General features: G+C 44.2%; 2 protein-coding genes across 6 annotated transcripts in view; both read right to left on the bottom strand.

Moving 5' to 3' along the window:
• TXK (TXK tyrosine kinase) overlaps positions 1 to 18,762 on the bottom strand; it is a 61,651-nt gene extending 42,889 nt beyond the window's left edge. The window contains exons 1-2 of the mRNA XM_061420100.1: positions 17,122 to 18,762; positions 15,186 to 15,253 (exon numbers count right to left, since the gene is read on the bottom strand). Coding sequence (XP_061276084.1) covers positions 15,186 to 15,201 — 16 coding nt within the window. The 5' untranslated portion in view covers positions 15,202 to 15,253; positions 17,122 to 18,762. The remainder of the gene's footprint in view (positions 1 to 15,185; positions 15,254 to 17,121) is intronic.
• A 52-nt stretch (positions 18,763 to 18,814) lies between these two features.
• Positions 18,815 to 22,763, bottom strand: part of TEC (tec protein tyrosine kinase) — a 168,348-nt gene continuing 164,399 nt past the window's right edge. For 4 of the 5 annotated variants that reach the window (XM_061420093.1, XM_061420095.1, XM_061420098.1 and 1 more), the window contains 3 exons: positions 21,099 to 21,217; positions 20,858 to 21,015; positions 18,815 to 19,480 (listed from right to left, as the gene is read on the bottom strand). In XM_061420093.1, coding sequence (XP_061276077.1) covers positions 19,397 to 19,480; positions 20,858 to 21,015; positions 21,099 to 21,217 — 361 coding nt within the window. In that variant the 3' untranslated portion in view covers positions 18,815 to 19,396. The remainder of the gene's footprint in view (positions 19,481 to 20,857; positions 21,016 to 21,098; positions 21,218 to 22,763) is intronic. The other variant, XM_061420094.1, reaches the window with a different exon arrangement.

A 22,763-nucleotide genomic window follows, 5' to 3' on the forward strand; every position in this document is an offset into this window, starting at 1 on the left:
TTCCTCATCTGTAAAATGGGAATAATAGGATACTTAGCATGTAAGGCTACTGTGAGGATTAATTGAATGAGTTCCTATACAACACCTAGAACAATGCCAGGTATGTTTAAGAGGGAAATCAAGATCTATTATCATTACAGTTTTGTTGAAAAGGTTAAACTAGATGTTTTCTCTAAAGTTTCTCTCCTGGAACACACGAGAGGGACGGATCCAAGCAGAAGCCACCCAGTACAATCTACCCCTCAGCATCCACTCTATGCCCTCAGAACACAGGATGCAACAAAGCCCCATCAGCTAACATATTATCACCAGCTGATGTCAATTTGATTACACTCCCACCTGAAACTTGGTACATTAACCATCATTAGGATTCTTACATCAGATAAAGAAATGAGGTGAAAACAAGAGTAACAGAGGACATGGTTGCTACCATTCCCACCTTTACAGCTATCCTGCATCATAAGTTGATCACAGGTGCCCTCTGTCACCTTCCGTTCCTTGTGCCCTCTTGTCTTTGCTAACACTTTGGTGGAAGGAGCTTTCCTCTGCTGGAATTGCCCAAATGTTCATTCCTGTAGGATCTGGTCCTTAGGTGTTCTTAATGGGGTTGTTACAATTTTCTACTGACCAGGACTATTTTGAATACGAAGAAATGAAGCTAGTGGCTACTGTTGCCTCCTGAGGTGGCCCACACTCTGTGGAGTGTGTTTCTCTCTAAATAAATCCACCTCTTACCTATCACTTTGTCTCTCACTGAATTCTTTCTGTGATGAGACAACAAGACTGAGCTTCATTAGGTCCTGAAACCCCCACCAGATGGAAGAAGTTAACTTCATGCTGCCCACAAGCACGGAGTCCCCAGACCTGTTGGAACCAGAAGTTGATGATGCTGACTCACCACTAGCCAATCAGAAGAATGCCCATGAGCTGATCATGCCCTGCTCCTTGAACTATTCCTATAAAATTCCTCATTACCGCCTCCAGGGGAGAAACACTGTGACCTACCCACCCATCCCCCTCCTTGCCTGAAAAGCAATAAAGCTATTCTTTTCTACTTCATCCCCAAAAGGAAAGAAATGAAGCTAGTATGTCCCCTCAGTTTCCAAGTCCTCTTTGTCCTCATTGTAAAGAATGAACCCAGTTTCTTCCTGGAAATTGGGATACTCATCTCTGATACATTGAATCCTTTCTGTGCCCATCAACTCACTGATACCAAGAATCCCACAATGGTCAGAGGGCAATCTTAGCTCCCAATATTCCCTAAGAAAAGGATTCTTCTCTGGGGCACTGCTATCTCCAAGCTCACCAAACACAAAAGTCACAGGGAAAGAAAATAACAATATTCCAGTGGGCTATTAGTTGGTAAGAGGGGCCACTCCAATCTCTTCCTCCTCAGTTGCCAGACTCATGCATCCTAGCTTTATGAAGACATCACCACATTTGCTGCTGGTTTAAGACATTTACTGTATCCTATAGAACATCTTTCCAACTTTGCAAGATGTTGTCTCCCAGATGTCATAGGAATTGATGCTTTAGCAGGCCATTTAGCAACCAGAAGCCAGAGAGCTTGGAAGCATGTTGAACTAAGCCCTACAGATAACTTTTCCAGGAGAAGAAGGAATACCAAGAAGCCAAGCTCACTAAGCCACCATGGAGGCTGGTTCTACATTTAACTCCTACTGGTCATCCTTCCAGGATAGAACAGGGTGAATAAGAATAAAGACACCCAGGACAGTAATCAATTATATATTGTTTCCTTTTCCTTTCACTGAAATTGACCTTCAAAACCAGATTCAGGTATTACTAACACGCCTTTCTCCGATTTGGACACTGCCATTATTCTGTCTTTGGGCTATAGACACCTTGGGAGTCCAGTGGCAAACATCTCATTTCTATCAGGCAAAGATTCACCTTTACCCCTCTGATTTAATAGCTTTCTTCCTTAGCCAAGAAACCATCTGTTCTCCATCCCAAAGTTGATTTCTGGAGACTCAAATAGAGTCCCCCCCCTCAACAAATTTGCACTACACCGTGTATTATTAGGCTTTTGGGTCTCAACTGCTTCTGTCAGTTTTTAAAATCTTACTGTTTTTCCCCACCCTTCTGTTACTGCTGCTGCTAAGTCACTTCAGTCGTGTCTGACTCTGTGCAACCCCATAGATGGCAGCCCGCCAGGCTCCCCCGTCCCTGGGATTCTCCAGGCAAGACTTCTGTTACTAAAAAGGTCCATTATCTGAATTATACCAAGAGCCTCCTAACTTCCTACTGCTCTACCCTTAACTCCCCCTATGGTTTCTTTTCCGCAGTCGGAGTAATTAATTTAAAACCTAGGTCAGATCATGCTACTCCTTGTCTCAAAACCCACAATGGCTCTCCATTTCACAGAGTGTTTTAGCCAATTTTCTCACAATAGTCTCGAAACCTTCTGTGGTCTGGCCTCCTGGTGCCTTCTCATCCCTCTCCCCAGTGCACTCATGCTCATTTACCCCCCACACTGGCCACACTGGCCCCACAGTGCTTCCGGGCCAGGCCTGCTCTCAGAAAAGGCTCTTCACCTCTGTTCTGCCTGGACCATTCTTCCCTCAGGTGTCAGTCTTCCCTCTCTCCACTCCTCAAGTCTGCTCCAATCTCACTATCTCAGTGAAGAGTACCCTGACCCATGACTATTGACCTGCTAACTTCAGGATTCCTGACTTTGCTCTATTCTTTTTTTAAATAGCATTTCTCACATTCTAACATGATAAGCAATTTATCATTTTTCCCCTTTCTGTCTCCTCAACTAGAATGCAAACAGGGATCATTGTCTACTTTGTTCACAGTTAGATCCCAAGAGGCTGGAACAGTTTTTGACACCTAATCATTACTCAACAATTATTTGTTGAGCAAAATCAATATATGAATGAAAGAGTTTGAAGGAGCATCAAATGATAACTTTTTCAAAGCACCCACCTGCTTTGCTTCAATCCCAACAGGAAAATGAAAACTGAATGTGTGGGGGACAGAAGAAGCAGGTGCAACTAAATAAGCAGCAGAACAAGTAGTGAACTGTAAGAGTGGGGATGTAAGATTATGAAAGTCCTTGAAATAAGAGAAGATAGGACCTTGACTGTATTTGTAGAACGGAGTCACTAACTACTGAAGACAGAGAACAATTCAGTCACAATAAAGCAGAATAAACTCTGTACGCAGCCTAGAAACCTTTGTAAGATGATCTGGCAAGGTAAGCGATGATCTTCATGGTCACAGGTTCTAATATAAGCTAGAACATTGAATATCATTGAAGTTAAGTATTTATAATGGTTACGTTACTCCTTGAATAACTGCTGGCATGCTATATTTATTCTCTATAGTTTTCTGTACGCTTCAATACAGAATATATAAAACTAAAATTTGTGAATTAAAAAAAAAAGCAAAGACCCAGAAAATCAGGTAGGTCTGTGACTAGTTAGATACCTATTCTAGGATTGGAAACTTTTTGAATGTATATGATTTTTAGTGATAGATACAAAGATTTTTTATTTCTCTAATTCAGCCAACTGTCTCACCTTTTACCCAATCAGAATTATCATCTTCCTTCCAAGCCCTAATAAGAAAACTAGCCAATCATTTCCCCTTTCCAGTTTTCCTATGTCTGTGTATGAGTCCATCAAAATCATGGATTCTGTCCAAGCCCCATCTTTATATCCAACTTCCATGATTCAGTTCAAATTATTCGGCTTTTTACTTCTTCTCTGCCCTGCTACCAGCCTAGTCCAAGCCCTCATAAGCCCACACCTATAATTCTACATTAATTCACTTAATTCTCACAATGACCCCATGAAGGAAGTCCCATTTATCAGATGAAGACTCTGAGTCACAGAGATGTTGAGAGTCAAGGGCTTATAAGCGGAAAGCCAGGACTAGAACCCAGGCAGGCTCACTCCAGAGTCTGCTCTGAACCTGTTTCAGTGACTGAATAAACTGGTCAAATTCCCCACTGGTCAAATTCCTCCCCTCAGTACATCCTATATACTCATTTCCCTAAAGTCTATCTTAGCCAGCTGCTCTACATCCTCAGCATCTAAAATGACTCTCCGGTGACTATAGTTAATAATACTGTATTGCATTTCTGAAAGTTGCGAAGAGATGAGATCTTAAAATTTCTCATAATTCCACTGTAACCAGGTATGCTGACCGACGTTAACTAGACTTATTGCGGCGCTCACTTTGCAGCGTATACATGTACCAAATCACTGGGCTTCCAAGGTGGCGCTAGTGGCCAAGAACCACCTGCCAATGCAGGAAGCATAAGAAATGCGGGTTCAATCACTGGCTCGGGAAGATCCCCGGAGGAGGGCATGATAACCCGCTTCAGTATTCTTGCCTGGAGAATCCCAAGGACAGAGGAGCCTGGCAGGCTACAGTCCACAGAGAGTCAGCCACGACTGCAGCAGCAGCTTAGCCCTGCACAGTGCAGCACCAAAGCACTATGCTGTACAGCTACACCTGATATACTGTAGGTCAGTTAATCCTCAAGAAAAAATTAAATTGATAAAATGGATTCTCAACAACATATGGCAACAAGATTGTATCTTTCCTTATTTTCAGGGCCTTTCAAAATCTGATCACCCATCCTGACTCTTACTGTTCACCAATTCCTATCACACCAACTTCTTCTATTTGCTGTTCTCACAGACATCTTGCCTATTTCTGCCTCCAGCCTGAAAAAGGCTTCCTTTGTACTTTACTCCCATTTAATCTTCCTTCAGGCTCCCAAAGCGCTGTGACCTGTCTTGCCCTGTGGCTCTTAATTAGGTACCATCTTCCATGGTCATTTATATTTCTTTGTGTAGCCTTCATCGCTCACTGGGCTTCTCAATCTCACCACTGTTGATACTTTAGACGCTTTAGATGGATGAATTCTTTGTTGTGGGGAGCTGTCCCGTATATTGCAGGATGTTTAGCAGCATCTCTGGCCACTATGCACCAGGTGCCAGCGGCAACAGCCCCATCACCCCTCTAATACCCACCTCCCCCTCACTGGTGTGAACACCGCAATGTTTAGCGGCATTGTCAGATGTCCCCTGAGGGCAAAATCACCCTTTGTTAAGAACCACTGATTGAGCTAGATTGTAACCATTGAGCTAGATTCATGGTCTGTGTTGCATGCTTTTTTGTCTTGTCCATAACATCAGAGGCTTGTTTAGAACAAGAACCTGATAGATAACTGTTAAATAACACCTTCCTGATCTCTACACCATCATATTACATTTAGGCTCTATTTCTCAGTAACTCACTCTACCACATGGTATCTCACAGCTTGATGCTGGCCGCAGAGAAAGCTAGGTTGACCACGTCCTTTTCACTAAGTGGGACAGCAAGGCTGAAGAAGACAGCTTCCGGAGCTTATAGTAGGTCATGAGTCTAACTAACATTTTGTTCCAGATATAATAAAAGAAGAAGAAGGAGAGGTGGGGGGAGAAAAAGAAACAGCAGTTTATCCGAAATCAAACATCAATCCATGAGATGCTAAACGAAATGGTGAAACTGGTGTTCAAATTTTTTTTTCTCTGTTAGGACAGATATGGAGTTGAGCGATCATTAGGGTCAGAGTAACCTGAAGTCACATCATGTCTCAATTTTCTTGTAGCAATAATATGATGTGGGGCAACTACTCAGGAAACTCACCTGGAAAATGTTGGAAATAAAACCTACCTTCTAAGAGAGGCAGTTCTCCACTCCTACCAACAAAGCCTTTACCATATGCAGACACTACAGTAAGATCTTATTATCATATACTAATTCACACCCTATGGGAGTGACGCTACTGGTAAAGAATCCCCCTGCCAATGCAGGAGATGCAAGGAGCTCGGGTTTGATCCCTGGATCAGAAAGATCTCCTGAAGTAGGAAATGGCACCCCACTCCAGTATTCTTGCCTGCGAAATCTCATGGACAGAGGAGCGAAATCTCATGGACAGTCCATAGCATCACAGAAAGTCAGACATGACTGAGTGACTGAGCACACACACATATACACACAGCTCACTCCCTACACTATTTCAATGTGTAATAGTAAGATCTTACTGTAATAATAACGTAATACTGTTATTATTAATGTTATTATTACCTAGAGCCAGATATCCTGGAATGTGAAGCCAAGTGGGCCTTAGGAAGCATCACTACAAACAAAGCTAGTGGAGGTGATGGAATTCCAGTTGAGCTATTTCAAATCCTAAAAGATGATGGTGTGAAGTGCTGCACTCAATATGCCAGCAAATTTGGAAAACTCAACAGTGGCCACAGGACTGGAAAAGGTCAGGTTTCATTCCAATCTCAAAGAAAGGCAATGCCAAAGAATGCTCAAATTGCCACACAATTGCACTCATCTCACACGCTAGTAAAGTAATGCTCAAAATTCTCCAAGCCAGGCTTCAGCAATACATGAACCATAAACTTCCAGATATTCAGATTGGTTTTAGAAAAGGCAGAGGAACCAGAGAGCAAATTGCCAACATCCACTGGATCATGGAAAAAGCAAGAGAGTTCCAGAAAAACTTTGCTTTATTGACTACGCAAAAGCCTTTGACTATGTGGATCACAATAAACTGTGGAAAGTTCTGAAAGAGATGGGAATACCAGACCACCTGACCTGCCTCTTGAAAAACCTGTATGCAGGTCAGGAAGCAACAGTTAGAACTGGACATGGAACAACAGACTGGTTCCAAATAGGAAAAGGAGTACGTCAAGGCTGTATATTGTCACCCTGCTTATTTAACTTATATGCAGAGTACATCATGAGAAACACTGGGCTGGAAGAAGCACAAGCTGGAATCAAGATTTCCAGGAGAAATATCAATAACCTCAGATACGCAGATGACACCACCCTTATTGCAGAAAGTGAAGAGGAACTAAAGAGCCTCTTGATGAAAGTGAAAGAGGAGAGTGAAAAAGTTGGCTTAAACCTCAATATTCAGAAAATGAAGATCATGGCATCCAGTCCCATCACTTCATGGCAAATAGATGGGGAAACAGTGGAAACAGTGAGAGACTTTATTTTGGGGGGCTCCAAAATCACTGCAGATGGTGACTTCAGCCATGAAATTAAGATGCTCGCTCCTTGGAAGGAAAGTTATGACCAACCTAGACAGCATATTAAAAAGCAGAGACATTACTTGGCCAACAAAGGTCTGTCTAGTCAAGGCTATGGTTTTTCCAGTAGTCATGTATGATGTGAGAATTGGACTATAAAGAAAGCTAAGCGCTGAAGAATTGATGCTTTTGAACTGTGGGTTGGAGAAGACTCTTGAGAGTCCCTTGGACTGCAAGGAGATTCAACCAGTCCATCCTAAAGGAGATCAGTCCTGGGTGTTCATTGGAAGATCTGATGTTGAAGCTGAAACTCCAATACTTTGGCCACCTGATGCAAAGAACTGACTCATTGGAAAGACCCTGATGCTAGGAAAGATTGAGGGCAGGAGGAGAAGGGGACGACAGAGGATGAGATGGTTGGATGGCATCACCGACTCAATGGACATGAGTTTGTGTGAACTCTGGGAGTTGGTGTTGGACAGGGAGGCCTGGCATGCTGCAGCTCATGGGGTTGCAAAGAGTTGGACACGACTGAGTGACTGAACTGAACTGAATGTTATTATCCCCATTGAACAGAAGAAACTGAATAACAGAGAGGTTCAGTAATTTGTCCAAAGCCACATACCTAAAAAGCAACCAAGCACAAATTTAAGGCCACAGAGCTTGGTTGAGTCCATGAGCATAATGATGAGCCTCCTCTTGTGGATGAGAAGATTGGGTAAGTTAGCAAAGGGGAATGCCTAGAACAGAGCAGTTAGCCATTTAATTTCTCACCTTTCCCATCACTCAGCTTCCTAGAACTCATTCATGTACTGTGTATTCGCAGGGTGGATTGAAGGTAAACAGATAGAAGCGGACTGCGGTTCTCCCTCTGAAGACAGAATGGGAAGAAGGCCAAGTAGGTTAGAGCTGACCTTCAGTATTCTCTACCCTATTTGCCCCACTCAGGACTCTAATGGGCCCTCCTCCAACTATCAACAGCTCTCCAGAAGGTGTAAATGATATGAGAGTAAATTGATGTAACAGTAAACATTCACTGCAGGGCTTCTTTTAAAGGCATTTTCACGTTTGTAGGCATGACACTCATATTTATCAAAGTGATCAGAGACAGAGAGAGAGAGATTGATTTAAGGAATTGGCTCACACAGTTATGAGGGCTGGTGAGTCCAAAATCTGATGAGGCAGACTGGAGACTCAGGGAAGAACTGCAGTTTGAGTCCAGAGGCAGGCTGATGGCCCACTTTTTCCTTGCTTAGTGGAGATCAGTCTTTGCTCTATTAAGGCCTTCAACCGATTAGATGAGGCTCACCCACATTGTGTAAGGTGATGCTATCTAACTATCTCATCCTCTGCCACACCCTTCTTCTTTTGCTTTCAATCTTTCCCAGCATCGGGGTCTTTTCCTTAAATTAAATATATAGACCTTTCAAAGGGAAATTGCTGGTATTTGTCAGCAGACATAATATCTGGGGACTAGGAAAAGGCCTTGCCCTCTTCACTGAATTTATAATACATGACTACACACTAGCAGAGTGGATAATAAATCCAGCAACAATCTCTCAGTTATCTTTACTCTCTTCTGCAGCCTAAAATTTAGGAGGAAGATTATTCAGAAATACTCATTTGATTTGCAAAGCAGAAGTAGAGACATAGAGAACAAACATGGATAACAAGGAGTGGGGAGGGAGGTGGGATGGACTGGGATATTGGGATTGCTACATACACTGCTGCGTACAGAATAGATAACTAACGAGAACCTACTGTATAGGGAACTCTCCTAAATACTCTGTGGTGACATAAGTAGGAAGGAAATCCAATATCCATATATGGGATATATGTGTATATATATAACTGATTCACTTTTCTGTACAGCAGAAACTAACACAACTTTGTAAGACAACTATACTCCAATAAAAAAAATTATTTGTCCTCATTCAATAGCAAAGACAACTGTCTTGAAATAAAGGTCCGACTCTGCCATGACTTTAGTCACAATAAGGTTTTGTTCTATCACTGCTGAAGGCCAAGGACAGCTGAGAGCAGGGAGGCCCACTTCTGCCTTGTTTATGGTTCCAGTTCTGCACAAAACAGTTACTAGCAACTAGTTGCTGCCCAGGGAATTATCAATGAGTGAGTGAAAAACAAACTGTGAAAGCCAAACAGCTTCCTGATGATCCTTGTTTGGCATGACTCTCAAGACACTTGGCATGTCTGCTTACAGACTGAAGTGTTGATTCATGCCAAAGTAAATGACAATGATTATTGGATTCATGGTCATTTTCTATTTACAGCATCACAGGTCGTCCAGGTGAATGAATAAACGAAGTCACTGCCAAATGCCCACAGTGATTACAGAAGCTATTCTTTGAATTTTTTCTCATTAACCTGCAAAGAGAAAGCCTTTTTGCGCCTTTGTAAAATTTCCGATTTAGGCAGAAATTCATGCATACCTGGCCTTTGCCAGAGACTGTCTAAAACGCCCCAGAGACAGACAATGACTATTTGCCTGCTGGAAGGTTATACTCAGGGTTGAGGATTATCACTGAAAGTAATCAGAGCTTCCTCTCCCAGGCTTACATCTGCGCTGTTCTTTTCATCTGCTGCTTATTCCCCAGCAAATGTCTTTAATTATCTATCGTGTACCAGCAAATCAGGAAAAGGGCATCACATCCCGGCGTAATCTCTGTGACCTTTAGGAACTGGCACGTCTCTCACGGATAAGGGAGTTGGGCTTCTCATTTTATTTGATATTCTCGTTCTTTCCTGTGAAGGCTTGCTCCCCCTTCTCCCATCCGCGCAGGTCTCCTTTCCACCTCTGGCCTTGCGCACATGGCTGAGGCAGGGCTCGGTTTGGGACGGGTTTCCACCAGGGGGCGCTAGAAGGGAGCAAATGGGAGAAGCACCACTGTTCACATCTCCCGAAGGCTCTCAATCCCACAGATAAGCCCAAGTACAGGAGCTGTTGGGCCATTGCTGTCTGGGAACAAAGCTGGCGCGTTTCTAATGTTTTCAGGTTTGTATGTGTATAACTTCACGTTCATCTCCGGGCGTTTCCGATGGCAGAGTTTCGTTTTGAATCAGTGCGCCAAGTGAAATTCACTCCTCCTGAGTTTGCTTATAACAACTGGCTGGTTGCTTATAACAACTTTGCTAGTAATAGATGGCTGGTGACTTTTATTTGAAAACGTAAATAACTGGCTCGTTTCAAGAGCTGCCTCGAGCCAAAGACTAGGCTAGTGGCCCAGCCCACACGATCCAGGTTGTGGTTTTAGGACCAGGAATTCTAGGGCAGCTGCACTCACAGCTGAAGAATTCCAGGAATGGCAAAGTCTGGAAAACTTTGGCTTTGGAAAAATGGCTCTGGGCTATTGGAGCTGATCCTCCTAAGTCCACTATAAGAACCACCTTTTTTTCCCCCCAGAAATTCACAGAAAGGGCACACCTCTTCATGACTGCAGTAAACTTCCACCACTAGATCTATTTCTGGGACTTTCCAGTAGGTCAGACAGTAAGAATCTGCCTACAATGCAGGAGACCTGGGTTTGATCCCTGGGTCGGGAAGATCCTCTGGAGAAGGAAATGGCAACCCACTCCAGTATTCTTGGCTGGAGAATTCCTTGGACAGAGGAGTCTGGCGGGCTACAGTCTGTGGGTTTGCAAAGAGTCAGACACAACTGAGCGACTAACACTCCACTCCAGATCTATTAAGGGACTTTTAAAGACAGGTACATTTTAGTGAACTTAACCCCACGCCATCTGGGAGGTATGACACATAGCTAGCTTTTTTCTAGCTTGGATTTCTACCTCTGAACAGGCACCGAAAAAAGGCTTTGTGTTCACCAAACTAAGAATCCACACCAATGAGGGAAAGACAGAAAAGAAAATAGAAAGAGAGGGAAAGGGGAAGAGAGGGAGGAAACAAGAGGGAGAGAAACACATTGAGTTTTTCACAGAAATATTTACTCAATGTAAAACATTATGCTTGAGACAAACTTATGGTAACCAAAGGGGAAAGGTGAGGGCGTGATAAATTAGGAGTTTGGATACACATATACATACTACTATATATAAAATAGATAATCAACAGGAACCTACTGTATATATATAGCACAGAGAACTTTTACTCAATATTCTGTAATAATCTATATGGGAAGAGAATCTGAAAAAAAAGTTGATCTATATGTATAACTGAATCATTTTGCTGTATACCTGAAACTAACACAACACTGTAAATCAACTATACTCCAATATAAAATAAAAATTAAATTTAAAAACATTTCAAAGATATCCTCAATTCTGAGTTTATGCTCTATGTATTTGAAACCTTACATTTCCCTTGTTACGTGTGTGCGCCTCCTCTGATGTTAAAAGGACACTCCTTTCACAGAATTAAGAAACAGTGTGTTTCCATTCTTCTAAAAATAGCAGTCATCAGAGATGTTAGTGTCTTTTAAATGTATTGACAAAATAAGTCAGCGACTCTGTATTAGATCCCAAACTGGTTTTTGGACATTATCCTGTCTGTTAAAGCTTCAAGCTATTCCACTAAGGGATTCGCTGGTTCCTAATAGAAAACAGGCAGCTAGCTCGTGGGACGGTATGTGATACTCTGGGTGAAGGATAAGCACAGTGCTGGCCTGGCTGGGCCTGAGAGGCTGCTGTGTCAGGAAAAGGGCAAGGGGACTCTGGAAGCTCGGGGAGCTGCACTGGGGCACTGGGCACGAGGGGAAATGGTGTCCTGGGAGCAAAGATGCTGAAGGAAAAGACGGAGTCTCCCTGAAGACTGACAGCCCATCCGTTCACAGCTTCAGCCAGCAAAGCCCCGGATACTGAACATTCCAGCTCCAGAAGCCCTTGTTTGCTCCAGGAAAGAACTTTATTTCTTCTCAGTTCTGAGCTAGCATGAGGAGGGCTTTGCAAGCATCCTGCACACAACTCCTCCATCCCCAGGTCTCAGAGTGGTGTTTCCTAGGAGGTTATGGTCTATGAGCTCCAAGTGCACGAACAGCTCACAGACATCACATGCAGACATCTGGCCAGCTTGGTGGCCACCAGACCTGCTGGCAGCCAGCACTGGGCCACGCTCTCCAAGGGCAGGGAGGAGACAGATGCTGGTCAGTGGGCTTCACTGTGCAGCAGGGCATCTGTTGGTCACACACAAAAAAGTGTGGAAACCTCACAAACCCAATGCCAGTCAGTGGCTGCTGTGGGCATTATTGCTTTTATGCAGCTGTGAGGGGATAAAAATGAAATGATTTAGAAACAAAAGGAAAGACATGCATTCTAGTGTCCATATTAACACCGAGCCTATTTTTCAGAAAGAGGACCAACTCTAGCCTGAGGCAACTGGCCGAGTCTTCTTTGGGTCCATGGCTGTCCTAGGTTTTGCCACTGGTTTAGCTAGTCATTGTTGGATGCCAAACCTCGAGGCAGAAACCATCTCACAGTTTCTGTGGGTCGGGAGTCCAGGCACAGCTTTGCTGGGTGCTTCTGAATCAAGTTGAAAAGTTCACGAAGCTCGTGACATTGTGGTAAAGGGGAGTTGGGTTAAGTTGGAGAATCTTCTTTCAAGTTCACTCACACGGCTGTTGCTGGCTTTGGTGGCATGGCTCATGGGGATGGGGATTCTCATAGGGTGTCCAAGAGTGCTCAGAGCATGGCAGTGGGTTTTCCAAAAGACAGGGAGTCTGAGAGCACTAAGACAGAAGCTACAGTCTGCTGCGAGCTCATCTCCCAGGAACACTCTATCCAGCCCAGCTACCATACTCCATTCATACTAGAGAAGAGGGATCATGCAAGGGTGTGGACAGCAAGAGGAGGCATCACTGGGCCACCTTAGAGATGCCCATGCAGCCACCCTCCTTATCTTCATATTAATTGGAAAAGAAATAACAGAGAATATTAATTTAAAGGGGTTTGTGTGGGACTCAAATACAACGAGGAATGTTGTTTTTCAGGTTTTGTTTGTTCAGTTGTTGTTTTTCAGCTCAGTCATGTCTGACTCTTTGTGACCCCATGGACTGCAGCACGCCAGGCTTCTCTGTCCTTCACCATCTCCTGGAATTTGCTCAAACTCACGTCCATTGACTCGATGCTGCTATCTAACCAACTCATTCTCCCCTGTCGCCCCCTTCTCCTCCTGCCTTCAATCTTTCCCAGCATCAGGGTCTTTTCCAGTGAGTCAGCTCTTTCCATCAGGTGGCCCAAGGAGGAACAAGAAGGAATAAGAGGGGCTTTGAAATCAGAGGCCCAGGAAAGGTAGAGTGACCACGGGGTCCTTACCTCGCACCCCACCCCCGCCCCAGATCAAATTATGAGTCCAGAAAACTGCCTTTTAACAGTATCCCAGGCACATTTTGGACACACTAAGACTTAAGAAGCACTCAAAGATTACTTTCCTTCTACTCTATAAACTGGAAAGAAACGAGAAATAAGGTGATGATGAAGTGGAAGGGAGGGCGGTGGTCAGCTACATGAGCCCCCAGCATTTCTCCCTGGTCCCTGTGCCCTAAATAATTCCCCTGGGCTGGGTCTGTCCTCAGACCAGCCGTTAGTTGTCGTTTCACAAACCAACCCTCACTGGAGCAGGGCCCTGGCACCTCCCTCAGGCTCTGCCCACCAGTCTGTATGATCAACACTCACCTCCCACCTTCTCCTGTCCCACAGCAGCCTAGGAGGCCAGACTTCTATGACAACCCTTAAAACAACCAGTGTGTTTCGCAAATGACTCTGGTCCAGTAAATACTTAGAAATATGGTTTCAGCTGGTACTAACACATCTTGGGGCACCCCTCAGTTTTCGCTCATCGGCAGTAAACACTCATTTGTTTCACCCAGGAGAAAACAGAGCCACATCTAAGTGCAATTTGTTGGAATAAATAAATCAGTGATTCTCACCATGCAATCAAATAATCAGAAGCTGGAAAGGACAGTGATAGTTCATCAAACCCATGCCCTTCCAGACCAGACAGAATGATCCTCAAAATATCCCCACAAATAGGCAACCTCTTATTCAATCCTTTGGGCAATCTAATCGTTGTCTCAACCCTCACTGTTTATTTTATATGTAACTGAATCCTTCCTGTTATTTACAACCTTTTCTCTAGTTCTGATCTCAGGAGACATGAAGAACAGATGCCTACATGGCTTTTAATAAAAGATTTTTATTAAGTCACTGCTCATCTTTGTCCTATCGCCGGGGGAGGTGGGGACACGGGCTGTTGCTTCTTAGCTCTTAATGCTTCACTCTGCTTTGCCTGTAAGTCTGATAACAGGCATCCATCTTTATGTGTGGATCCAGACAGTAAGTTATAGTTCAGGTAAGTACAAGTGGGATAGCCTGGATTATTATTTTTTTTTACAAATCTTATCAACGAGTCCTATGAGGTGATTTAGTTTAAACCCATGACATTTTAAAAACTGCAAACAACTTTTCCTAATGCAACTTAAAAAATCAGAAATGCAAAAACTGTTGTCAGCTGGCCTTGATGGCTTTATTCTCATGTGACTGAGTGTAGTTTTCATAGTCATCCAGTATTCAAATCAGTGTTTTTCTTCCCAATTTTTAATTTCTTGCATAACAAGACTCTCTGAGTCTTCAAGGTAAATTAATATGCATTTCCAAAACTTGTACATGGGACTGAATAGTCCTCCAAAGCAATTCCAAAATTAAGTTCATGAAGAACCTGTCTTTTTAATTTCTTGTTTCTCTAATATACTGTGTTGGGTGGTAGGCAAAAAGAGGGTCCCTGTTGTACAGATGGGGACCTCACATGAGGAAGTTGCCAAAGGTGACCCCCTAAGGTTGCAGCAAATCCTGAACTAGAATTGGGATCCTAGACTTCTGCCTTCAGTTCTCTACACTAAATATTCTAACACAAATACTTTTCAAACTGATCACATTTATACACACAGCAATTTTGGGGTTTTTTGTGTGTTCTTAAGGCTGAACATTTTCTAAAATGACATCATCACCATGCTTATTCAAATAACAAACAAAACCCTGTCACAACACCTGGGGAAACTATCTTCCAAACATCATAATTTCTGGCTTTCAAGAGTGAGAATCAAGCCCAGAACAAGCCCTGAAGATAAAGGCCCGAGCCATCTTACTTACAGGTGGAAAGAATCATGCTGCCTTATGTGGGGAGCATACAAACAGCCTTCTGGTCTCCAGAGATGCTCCTGTCACAAAAACACATCTTTTAACTGAAATCATAGCTCACTGAAGACGTTTCTCACGGGCAAAGTTAACCCCACCTATTTTCCTGTTCTAAAAACCTCAGCGAAGTGTGTGAATGACAACCTGATGGCCTATATAAGAGAAAGCTGAATAATCTCCATCCGGATCTGAGGGTAGCTGCTGTTCGCTCCTCCTTCCCGACTGTGTGGGTGACCCCACCAAACACCATTTCAAGAAGTCACAAGGTTTGGGCAAAAGGGACCTTAAAAAGAGCATGAATGCAAACTGCTATCTCTGAACTGAGGAGGAAACGGAGGCACAGATGGGATAAGGGGCACAGTTCATGGTAGAAACAGAACTAGATTGTCAGTTTTAAAGTACCGTGTCTAGAATGTTCTGTCCTCCGGCTCAGTACTAACACTTTTTGGCACCATCAGAAGAAAATTTATTCCGTGGGGAGAAGGGAAAACCAACCCATCCCCAGGTAACTGGGGTGTGGTAACATTATCAGTGATAAAAATGCACTTGGGAGTTTCACTTTATCCCATTGAAAAATAAACAAAAAGTAAGTAAACTAAAGGGAACAAGTGCACTGAAGACACAGCAAATTCACATGGCCCTTCCTATTTCCTGCTTTATAGATTAAGATCTCTTTACACATTCTGGGTGGATTCTTCTATTTTTAATTCTTTTGCTGCAGCTATATATATATAAAGCTATATATATATAGCTTTAAAAAAACGTTCCAGTGAATGATTTAAAGATTTTTTAAGATGTTCCCAAATGTAGCCAAAGCTTGCTTTCCCATCAAAAGTATTCATCAACTGTTAGGGCAAGGGCTATAGCTTCTCCTTTTTCATCAAAGCCCCCTAGCACTTTCAGTGCAGCTCCTCAAGGTCAAAAGGGAAACATGGGATGTGGCTGGGAGGCGCAGGAGGAGTCAAGGCGAGGAAGGAAGGAAGGAGGAAAGCGTGAAGATGACCGTAAGGTAGGCTACACCTTGTGCACAGCCAACTCCCTGAAGGAGCTACAGTTAACAGATGCATATGTTGTTGCGATGAGGGTACAGTTAGACAGGAAGATGAGGAGGAAGGCAAGAAACAGACTGTGACAAGACTCAGGACAAATGTTTTATTTTTTCCCATTAGACAGGGAACAGGGAAGGATAGAAGACAGCTGAACTGAACAGACTGGAAAGATGATTCTCCAGGGTCATATTAAGGTGCTGCTCAGAGAAGCCAGCCACAGCTTGTGTTCCTTAAAAGGTCTTGTTTTCCCATATGTACAGCATGTATAATAATCTTTTTTAACCATTTAAGCACTTTTTCAATTAAATGGTTCTAGCACCACTGTGTGAAGAAGGCAATGGCACCCCACTCCAGTACTCTTGCCTGGAAAATCTCATGGGTGGAGGAGCCTGGTAGGCTACAGTCCATGGGGTCGCTAAGAGTCCGTCACGACTGAGCGACTTCACTTTCACTTTTCACTTTCATGCATTGGAGAAGGAAATGGCAACCCACTCCAGTGTTCTTGCCTGGAGAATCTCAGGGACGGAGGAGCCTGGTGGGCTGCCGTCTCTGGGGTCACACAGAGTCGGACACGACTGAAGCGACTTAGCAGCAGCAGCAGCACCACTGCAAGACCTGGGTTTGATCCCTGGGTTGGGAAGATCCCCTGGAGGAGGGCATGGCAACCCACTCTGGTATTCTTGCCTGGAGAATCCCTATGAACAGAGGAGCCTGGTGGGCTACAGTCCATGGGGTCACAGAGTCAGACACGACTGAGTGACTTAGCACACACAGCACACAGTACCACTGCTGCAGTATTCAAGTCGGTGCAGTCAACAAAAGAGGGTAGATGGGTCACTCACCTTGACTTTGCCTGCTCTTGCCTCTAGATCCTCAGAGTAAACAGGGAAATGAGAAGTCACATGTAGAGGACATGCTGTGTGGGTCCCAGCAAGCTGGCATGTGCCCTACAAGCTGGCATGTGATAGAAGCAGCCCCACCCTTGTTCATGAGACTTGCAAGATGGTAAAGGAAGTGGGTCTTGAGTGTGTATTTTAAAAAAAAAAATTAAATATGGAGGCCTCAGCTCATTCTTAGAAGCAAGAGCCATAATAAATCCTTTGAAACCCAAGTCTTGCAGTACACAGGTTTCTTTGGGCCCCGCATAAATAAGACATTTTAGTGCTTCAAACATATGAACCACAGAGGTGCCTTTTTAATGTCCCTAGGTCAACAGGGAGTCCTAGAGGAAACAGGTAGCTAGGGAACAGTATTTGCACTATTCTGAGGCCATGGGCTCATCTTCTGGCCTGTTACTTGCTTAGGGAACCAGTGGGGTATACTCCTGAACACAGCATTGCCCTCCTGTGAGCTGTTTCCTTGGCAACACTGTGGTTTAGCCTCTGCAGCTATTCCTGGGGAGGGTTCTATAGGATGTTGCTGGCCAAGACAACTCATTGCTGGGCATTAAGTAGCTTCTTCACATAAGAACTGCTGTGTGAATGCTACATAAGGAGTGTTCACACAATGCTGCACAGAACAGGGTCAAGACCAGGGCCCCTGGAGCAGATGAATTCCTGAAGCAAGCCCCTGTGTCCTCCTGGGCTTTCAAAACGAACAATCCTGTGTGCAGCAATACATGGCCTTTGCTTTTATGACAGAGACTGTGTTTCTTTTCCCTGGGCTTATGAGGAAATGAGGTTCTAATTCAGATTGTAACCTCATTCACAGGGTCTACTATAAAGCAATAATAGACAATTTCTCTGACACAGGAACTCAAGTCCAAGCAGGCCTCCTGAAAACCAGCTGGGAGACAGCTTAGTATACCATGCTCTCCATTATTCCTGGCTGTTTCCTGGATTCTGCCAGAACTTGGCTTGCTCCTGCATCTTGCAGGCAGTGGGGACAGCCATTGTGTTGAACATCACTGATCCTTCTGCTCCAGCATTTATGTCCAGGGACAGAGTCTTAGGACACAGAGACTAACTGAATGGCCGAGTTCAATTCTCCATACAACTCCAATTAGCTGTGGATATCACAGACAGGACCTTTCAACTCTTTGTGATCCCAAGGACAACAGCCCGCCGAGGCCCTCTGTCCATGGAATTTTCCAGGCAAGAATACTGGAGTGGGTTGCCATCGCCTTCTCCAGGGGATCTTCCCAACCCAGGGATCAAACCCAGGACTCTTGCATTGCAGGCAGATTCTTTACCATCTGAGCCATCAGGGAAACCCAGTTCAATTTTCCATCCAACTTCAATTAGCTGTGGATACTGTGGACAGGACCACTTAGCCCAACACAAACCCTGCTGGGGGCTTAAACTGGACAGGCACCCCAAACATGGCTACTCAAGTAAGGAGCGGGCACAAGCAATAGAAAGGTCCTGACATTCCTCTTCAGTAGGGAATGCTTTATCCTTGGGGGAAAAGGAATTAAGACAATCCATGTCCTAATAAGGCTGGCTCATGTATTATAGAATTAAATGTTTCAATTAAATGACAACTCATGAAATCAGCTATATCCCAATAAAAATTAAATAAAAAAGACAACTCACGTTTCTTATAAATATATAACTTTATATATTATATATATTTATAATATGTACAGCATACAAATATGTTTTAATGAAATACTAATGGCAATCTTGAAAACAGATGTTTCAAAACCTAAGATGGGTACTGATCCATCCAGAACCCACATTCTAGACAAGACCCTGGCCCAGATTTTTGTAAAAATCATAGGGCAGATGGGTAGCTGGACTGCAGCTCTGACGCCCTTCCTCCTCCCAATTACCCTGGCCTTCCACTGATGCCAGCGGACATGACCCCGCGTACACCCGAGAAATGGACTGACTCCGGGGGCCTGGGTACAGTGCCTGGCCCACAGTGGGCACTCTAGCACTTGTGGAATGAATAAAAGTGGGTGCTTTTAACCACTTTGTCTAAGCCAGCATTTCCATTAATCCAGAAGATTCAGTCACAGAGCTATGGCTGGTCATGAAGCAAATGCATCAGATGTTTCCACTTTATAAGTACAACAGTCTTCCCGTCCAAGTGCTAAATAAATTAAGAGTCTGCCATGAAGTGCCATTTCATCCTTGTGCTTTGGAATCTGGAAGCCGTCGGTCACAGCACCACTCATCTTCCAAAAGTTTCTCCACATTCGACTAGTTCATCTATCGTGCGCAGCAGATCTTCGAAGGAAGGCCTTCCCTCTGGTTTCTATAATTCAAAAAGCAAAGAGAAGCTGTGGGTTCCAGAACCCATCCCCAAAATGAGTTTTCACTGTTCAAACTCAAATGGCACAGCGCACCAGAGCACACATACATCCCATCAGGTCTCACTGATCCTGCGCGTGCTGCTGCTACACTCATCTTTCTGCCCCACAGCTTTTGCATCCAACTCAAAAACCTAGTAGAGATCCCAGCTACCTGTAAAATCAAGTCCTGCTAACCTGCAGTGCCCTCTACGACCTGTTCCACCCCCATGGCCTTGCTACCCAGTTTTATTTCCCACAAAAACCCTCATATGGGCTCTACGCTCAAGCAGAACAATCTCCACCCTTGTGGACACAAAGTCCAGTACCACCACCCTATCTTTGCTCATACTATCCCCTCCTGGCCAGTGCTACTTCTTGGGCAGTAGGCCTCTTCCCATCCCAACCAATGCTCTTAGGAGGCAAATTATAGCACGTGACTGAGAGCATGGGCTTCGGAGTTGGACAGGACTCTGTTTCTCCACAGTGAAGTGGCCTTGGGCAGGCATTAACATGGTATCCCCATCCACACCATGGTCAATGTATCCATACTTCAAAGGGTTACTTTGAGGACTAATCAAAAGCACTTAGCACAGTGCCTATCACGTAATAATTGTGAGCTAATATCACTGTTATCTTTCAAAAGTCACTTTCGTGTCTAATCTCTTCTGTCATTGTTGCTGTTTAATTGTCAGTCAGGTCCGACTCTTGTGACCCCATGGACTGTAGCCCGCCAGGCTTCTCTCCATGGGATTCTCCACGCAAGAATACTAGAGTGGGTTTTCATTTCCTTCTCCAAGGGATCTTCCCGACCCAGGGATCAAACCCACGTCTCCTGCATTAGCAGGCAGATTCTTCATCACTGAGCCACCAGGGAAGCCAATCTCTTCTATGAGGTAACATTTCAACACAAGGAAAAGGAAAACTTTCAAAGACCCTGAGTAAAGTAGACCTGAGGAATTTGAGGCTTGGAGAAAGAAACCCTCTCTGGTGAAAGAGTAAATATTTCAATAACACAAGAGGGCCACTGAAAGAAGAGCTACTTCTCCAGGTGTGTTCCCAGAGTCTCCAACTCAGGCAACCGTGGAAGGATGCCCACTTGGGAGGGAAGGGGCAGCCTGAATTTACTATCTTATTATTAGCATTTTCCACATCTTCACATCTTCTTCCTGTTATTCAGATTGAGTTGAGAAGAGCAGCTTCCTACTTAAGAGTCTGAAATCATGTAAAGCATGCACTCATTCACTAGGCTATAATGACCACACATTAAATTAAAATCTACCAAGCCCAGATCCCTGAATGCTTTAGAGTCTGAGGAAGAAAGCACCCCAAAAATGTTATACCTCCTGCCAACATCTCAGCATCACCTCGTATACATATCTGGAGGCCAACTTTGGCTGGTGGAGTCGGTGGCCGCGAGTAACCATGGTTACCACTTCATAGTTGGTGTTTTTCTCAAAGGGCATTCTGCCTTCAGTGAATATTTCCCACATTAAGACACCTGGAAGATGAGAAGGATTGCCAAAAAATGCACCCACTTCCTCTTCAGGGCAGTGTGGAGGGGAAATGGAGCGTGAGTCTTACCAAATGACCACACATCCGATTTGCTGCTAAAGCGGCTGTAATTAAACACCTCAGGTGGACACCACTTCACAGGAAATTTAGCACCAGAAGAACTCGTGTACTGATCATCCAGGACATACCTAGAGTAAGACACTGAGTTATGATCTCTATTTTGTACAGGTTCTTTAATCCACCCCCCCACCTGCCTCCCTCCACCACAGCCCCCGCCCACCACCACCTCCCCCCCACCCACCCCAGAATCAAAACACAGTTGATTGAAGTCCAACAAGCATCCGGTTGAAGCTGCTTGCCTCTGCAGCCACGCCTCTGCGATTGTTGTCTTCCTCTGAGTGCTTGAGATGGAAACACTACCTTCTATCTGTACTTTCACTTTTCTGTTTTTCTTTTTTATAAGGCAGTGGAGGCAGCACACAATAAAAGCTTGCAAACTGTTTTTTTAAATAAGCAATTTTGTCCTTTAAACCAAGTTTTGCCCAAAGGTTCCATTTGTAAAACATCTAAAGCAGAGCTGCTCTAAGGAAGTAGTGCAAAGAGCTTGGAACATGTGCTTTTGCCCCCATGATTCCACAGAGCACAACTTAAAACTATATCAAATAAAAGAGCAGAATGATGTATGTACACTGTGGTGTATATACCATGACATCCCTCCTCCATACACACACACTCAAAACAATACCATGTAGGACACACACAAGCTGGTAACACCAGTTACCCCTGGGGAGGATCCTTAATTGGGATGGTAAACCTGGGTTCTTCAGCCCTTTCTATAATGTGTTCAGTATGTATTTACAAGAGGAAGGTAGGGACATATAAAGTTAATTTATACAAACTCCATGGGAAAATATTCAAATACTTGCACTAACTTCCTTTGCTGTATAGACAAAGCTGGTGAAAATGCCACCGTGGGTGCCTGTCAGTCAAGAGAGTTTGAATTGAGTGTAGAATGAGTGTTTTAGAAGCAGGGATCCCCAGCCTCTGAGGTCCAATGCCTGACGATCTGAGCTGGAATTGATGTAATGATACTAGAAATGAAGTGCACAATAAATGTAACATGCTCGAATCATCCTGAAACCAGCCCCACCCCCGGGTCCACGGGAAAACTGCCTTCCACGAAACTAGCCCCTGGTGCCAAAAAGGCTGGGGACCACTGTGTTAGAGGGACTGATGCAAAAGCACAGGTTTTTCTGAAAGCCTGACGTATATGAAAATCAAGCATGAAATGGGAGGTCTGCCTGGCAGATACAGAATGTCTTCACAGAATGAAAACAAAGAGCACTGGGTCATTACTTCCTGAGAGTCGGCAGTTCTGGTCCCATTTCTGACAGTAAAGGCTTTCAAACCTCCCTCGGCTTGAGTTTCCTTAGGAGAGAGACCTGCCTGTATGACCTGGCCTTGCCTGCTTTATAACCATTCCTCGTGCCGACCGTGGGCCAACCACCCTGACCCTCTTCTGACTCCTGAGCAGGCCAAACTCATCCCTAATTTCAAGCTTTTGGACTCACTGTTTCTTACCCCCTGGATTATTTTACAGTCAGATTTTTCACCTAATTGACTGCTGCCTACCTTTTGAGTCTCTTTCCAAATATCCTGGCCTCAAAGAGCCTTCCAGGGCAATAGACCTAAAGGAGTAACTATCACCCCTGCCCCACATATCACTCAGCACCC

The sequence above is a fragment of the Bos javanicus genome, chromosome 6, assembly GCF_032452875.1.
Source record: "Bos javanicus breed banteng chromosome 6, ARS-OSU_banteng_1.0, whole genome shotgun sequence".
NCBI lineage: Eukaryota > Metazoa > Chordata > Mammalia > Artiodactyla > Bovidae > Bos > Bos javanicus.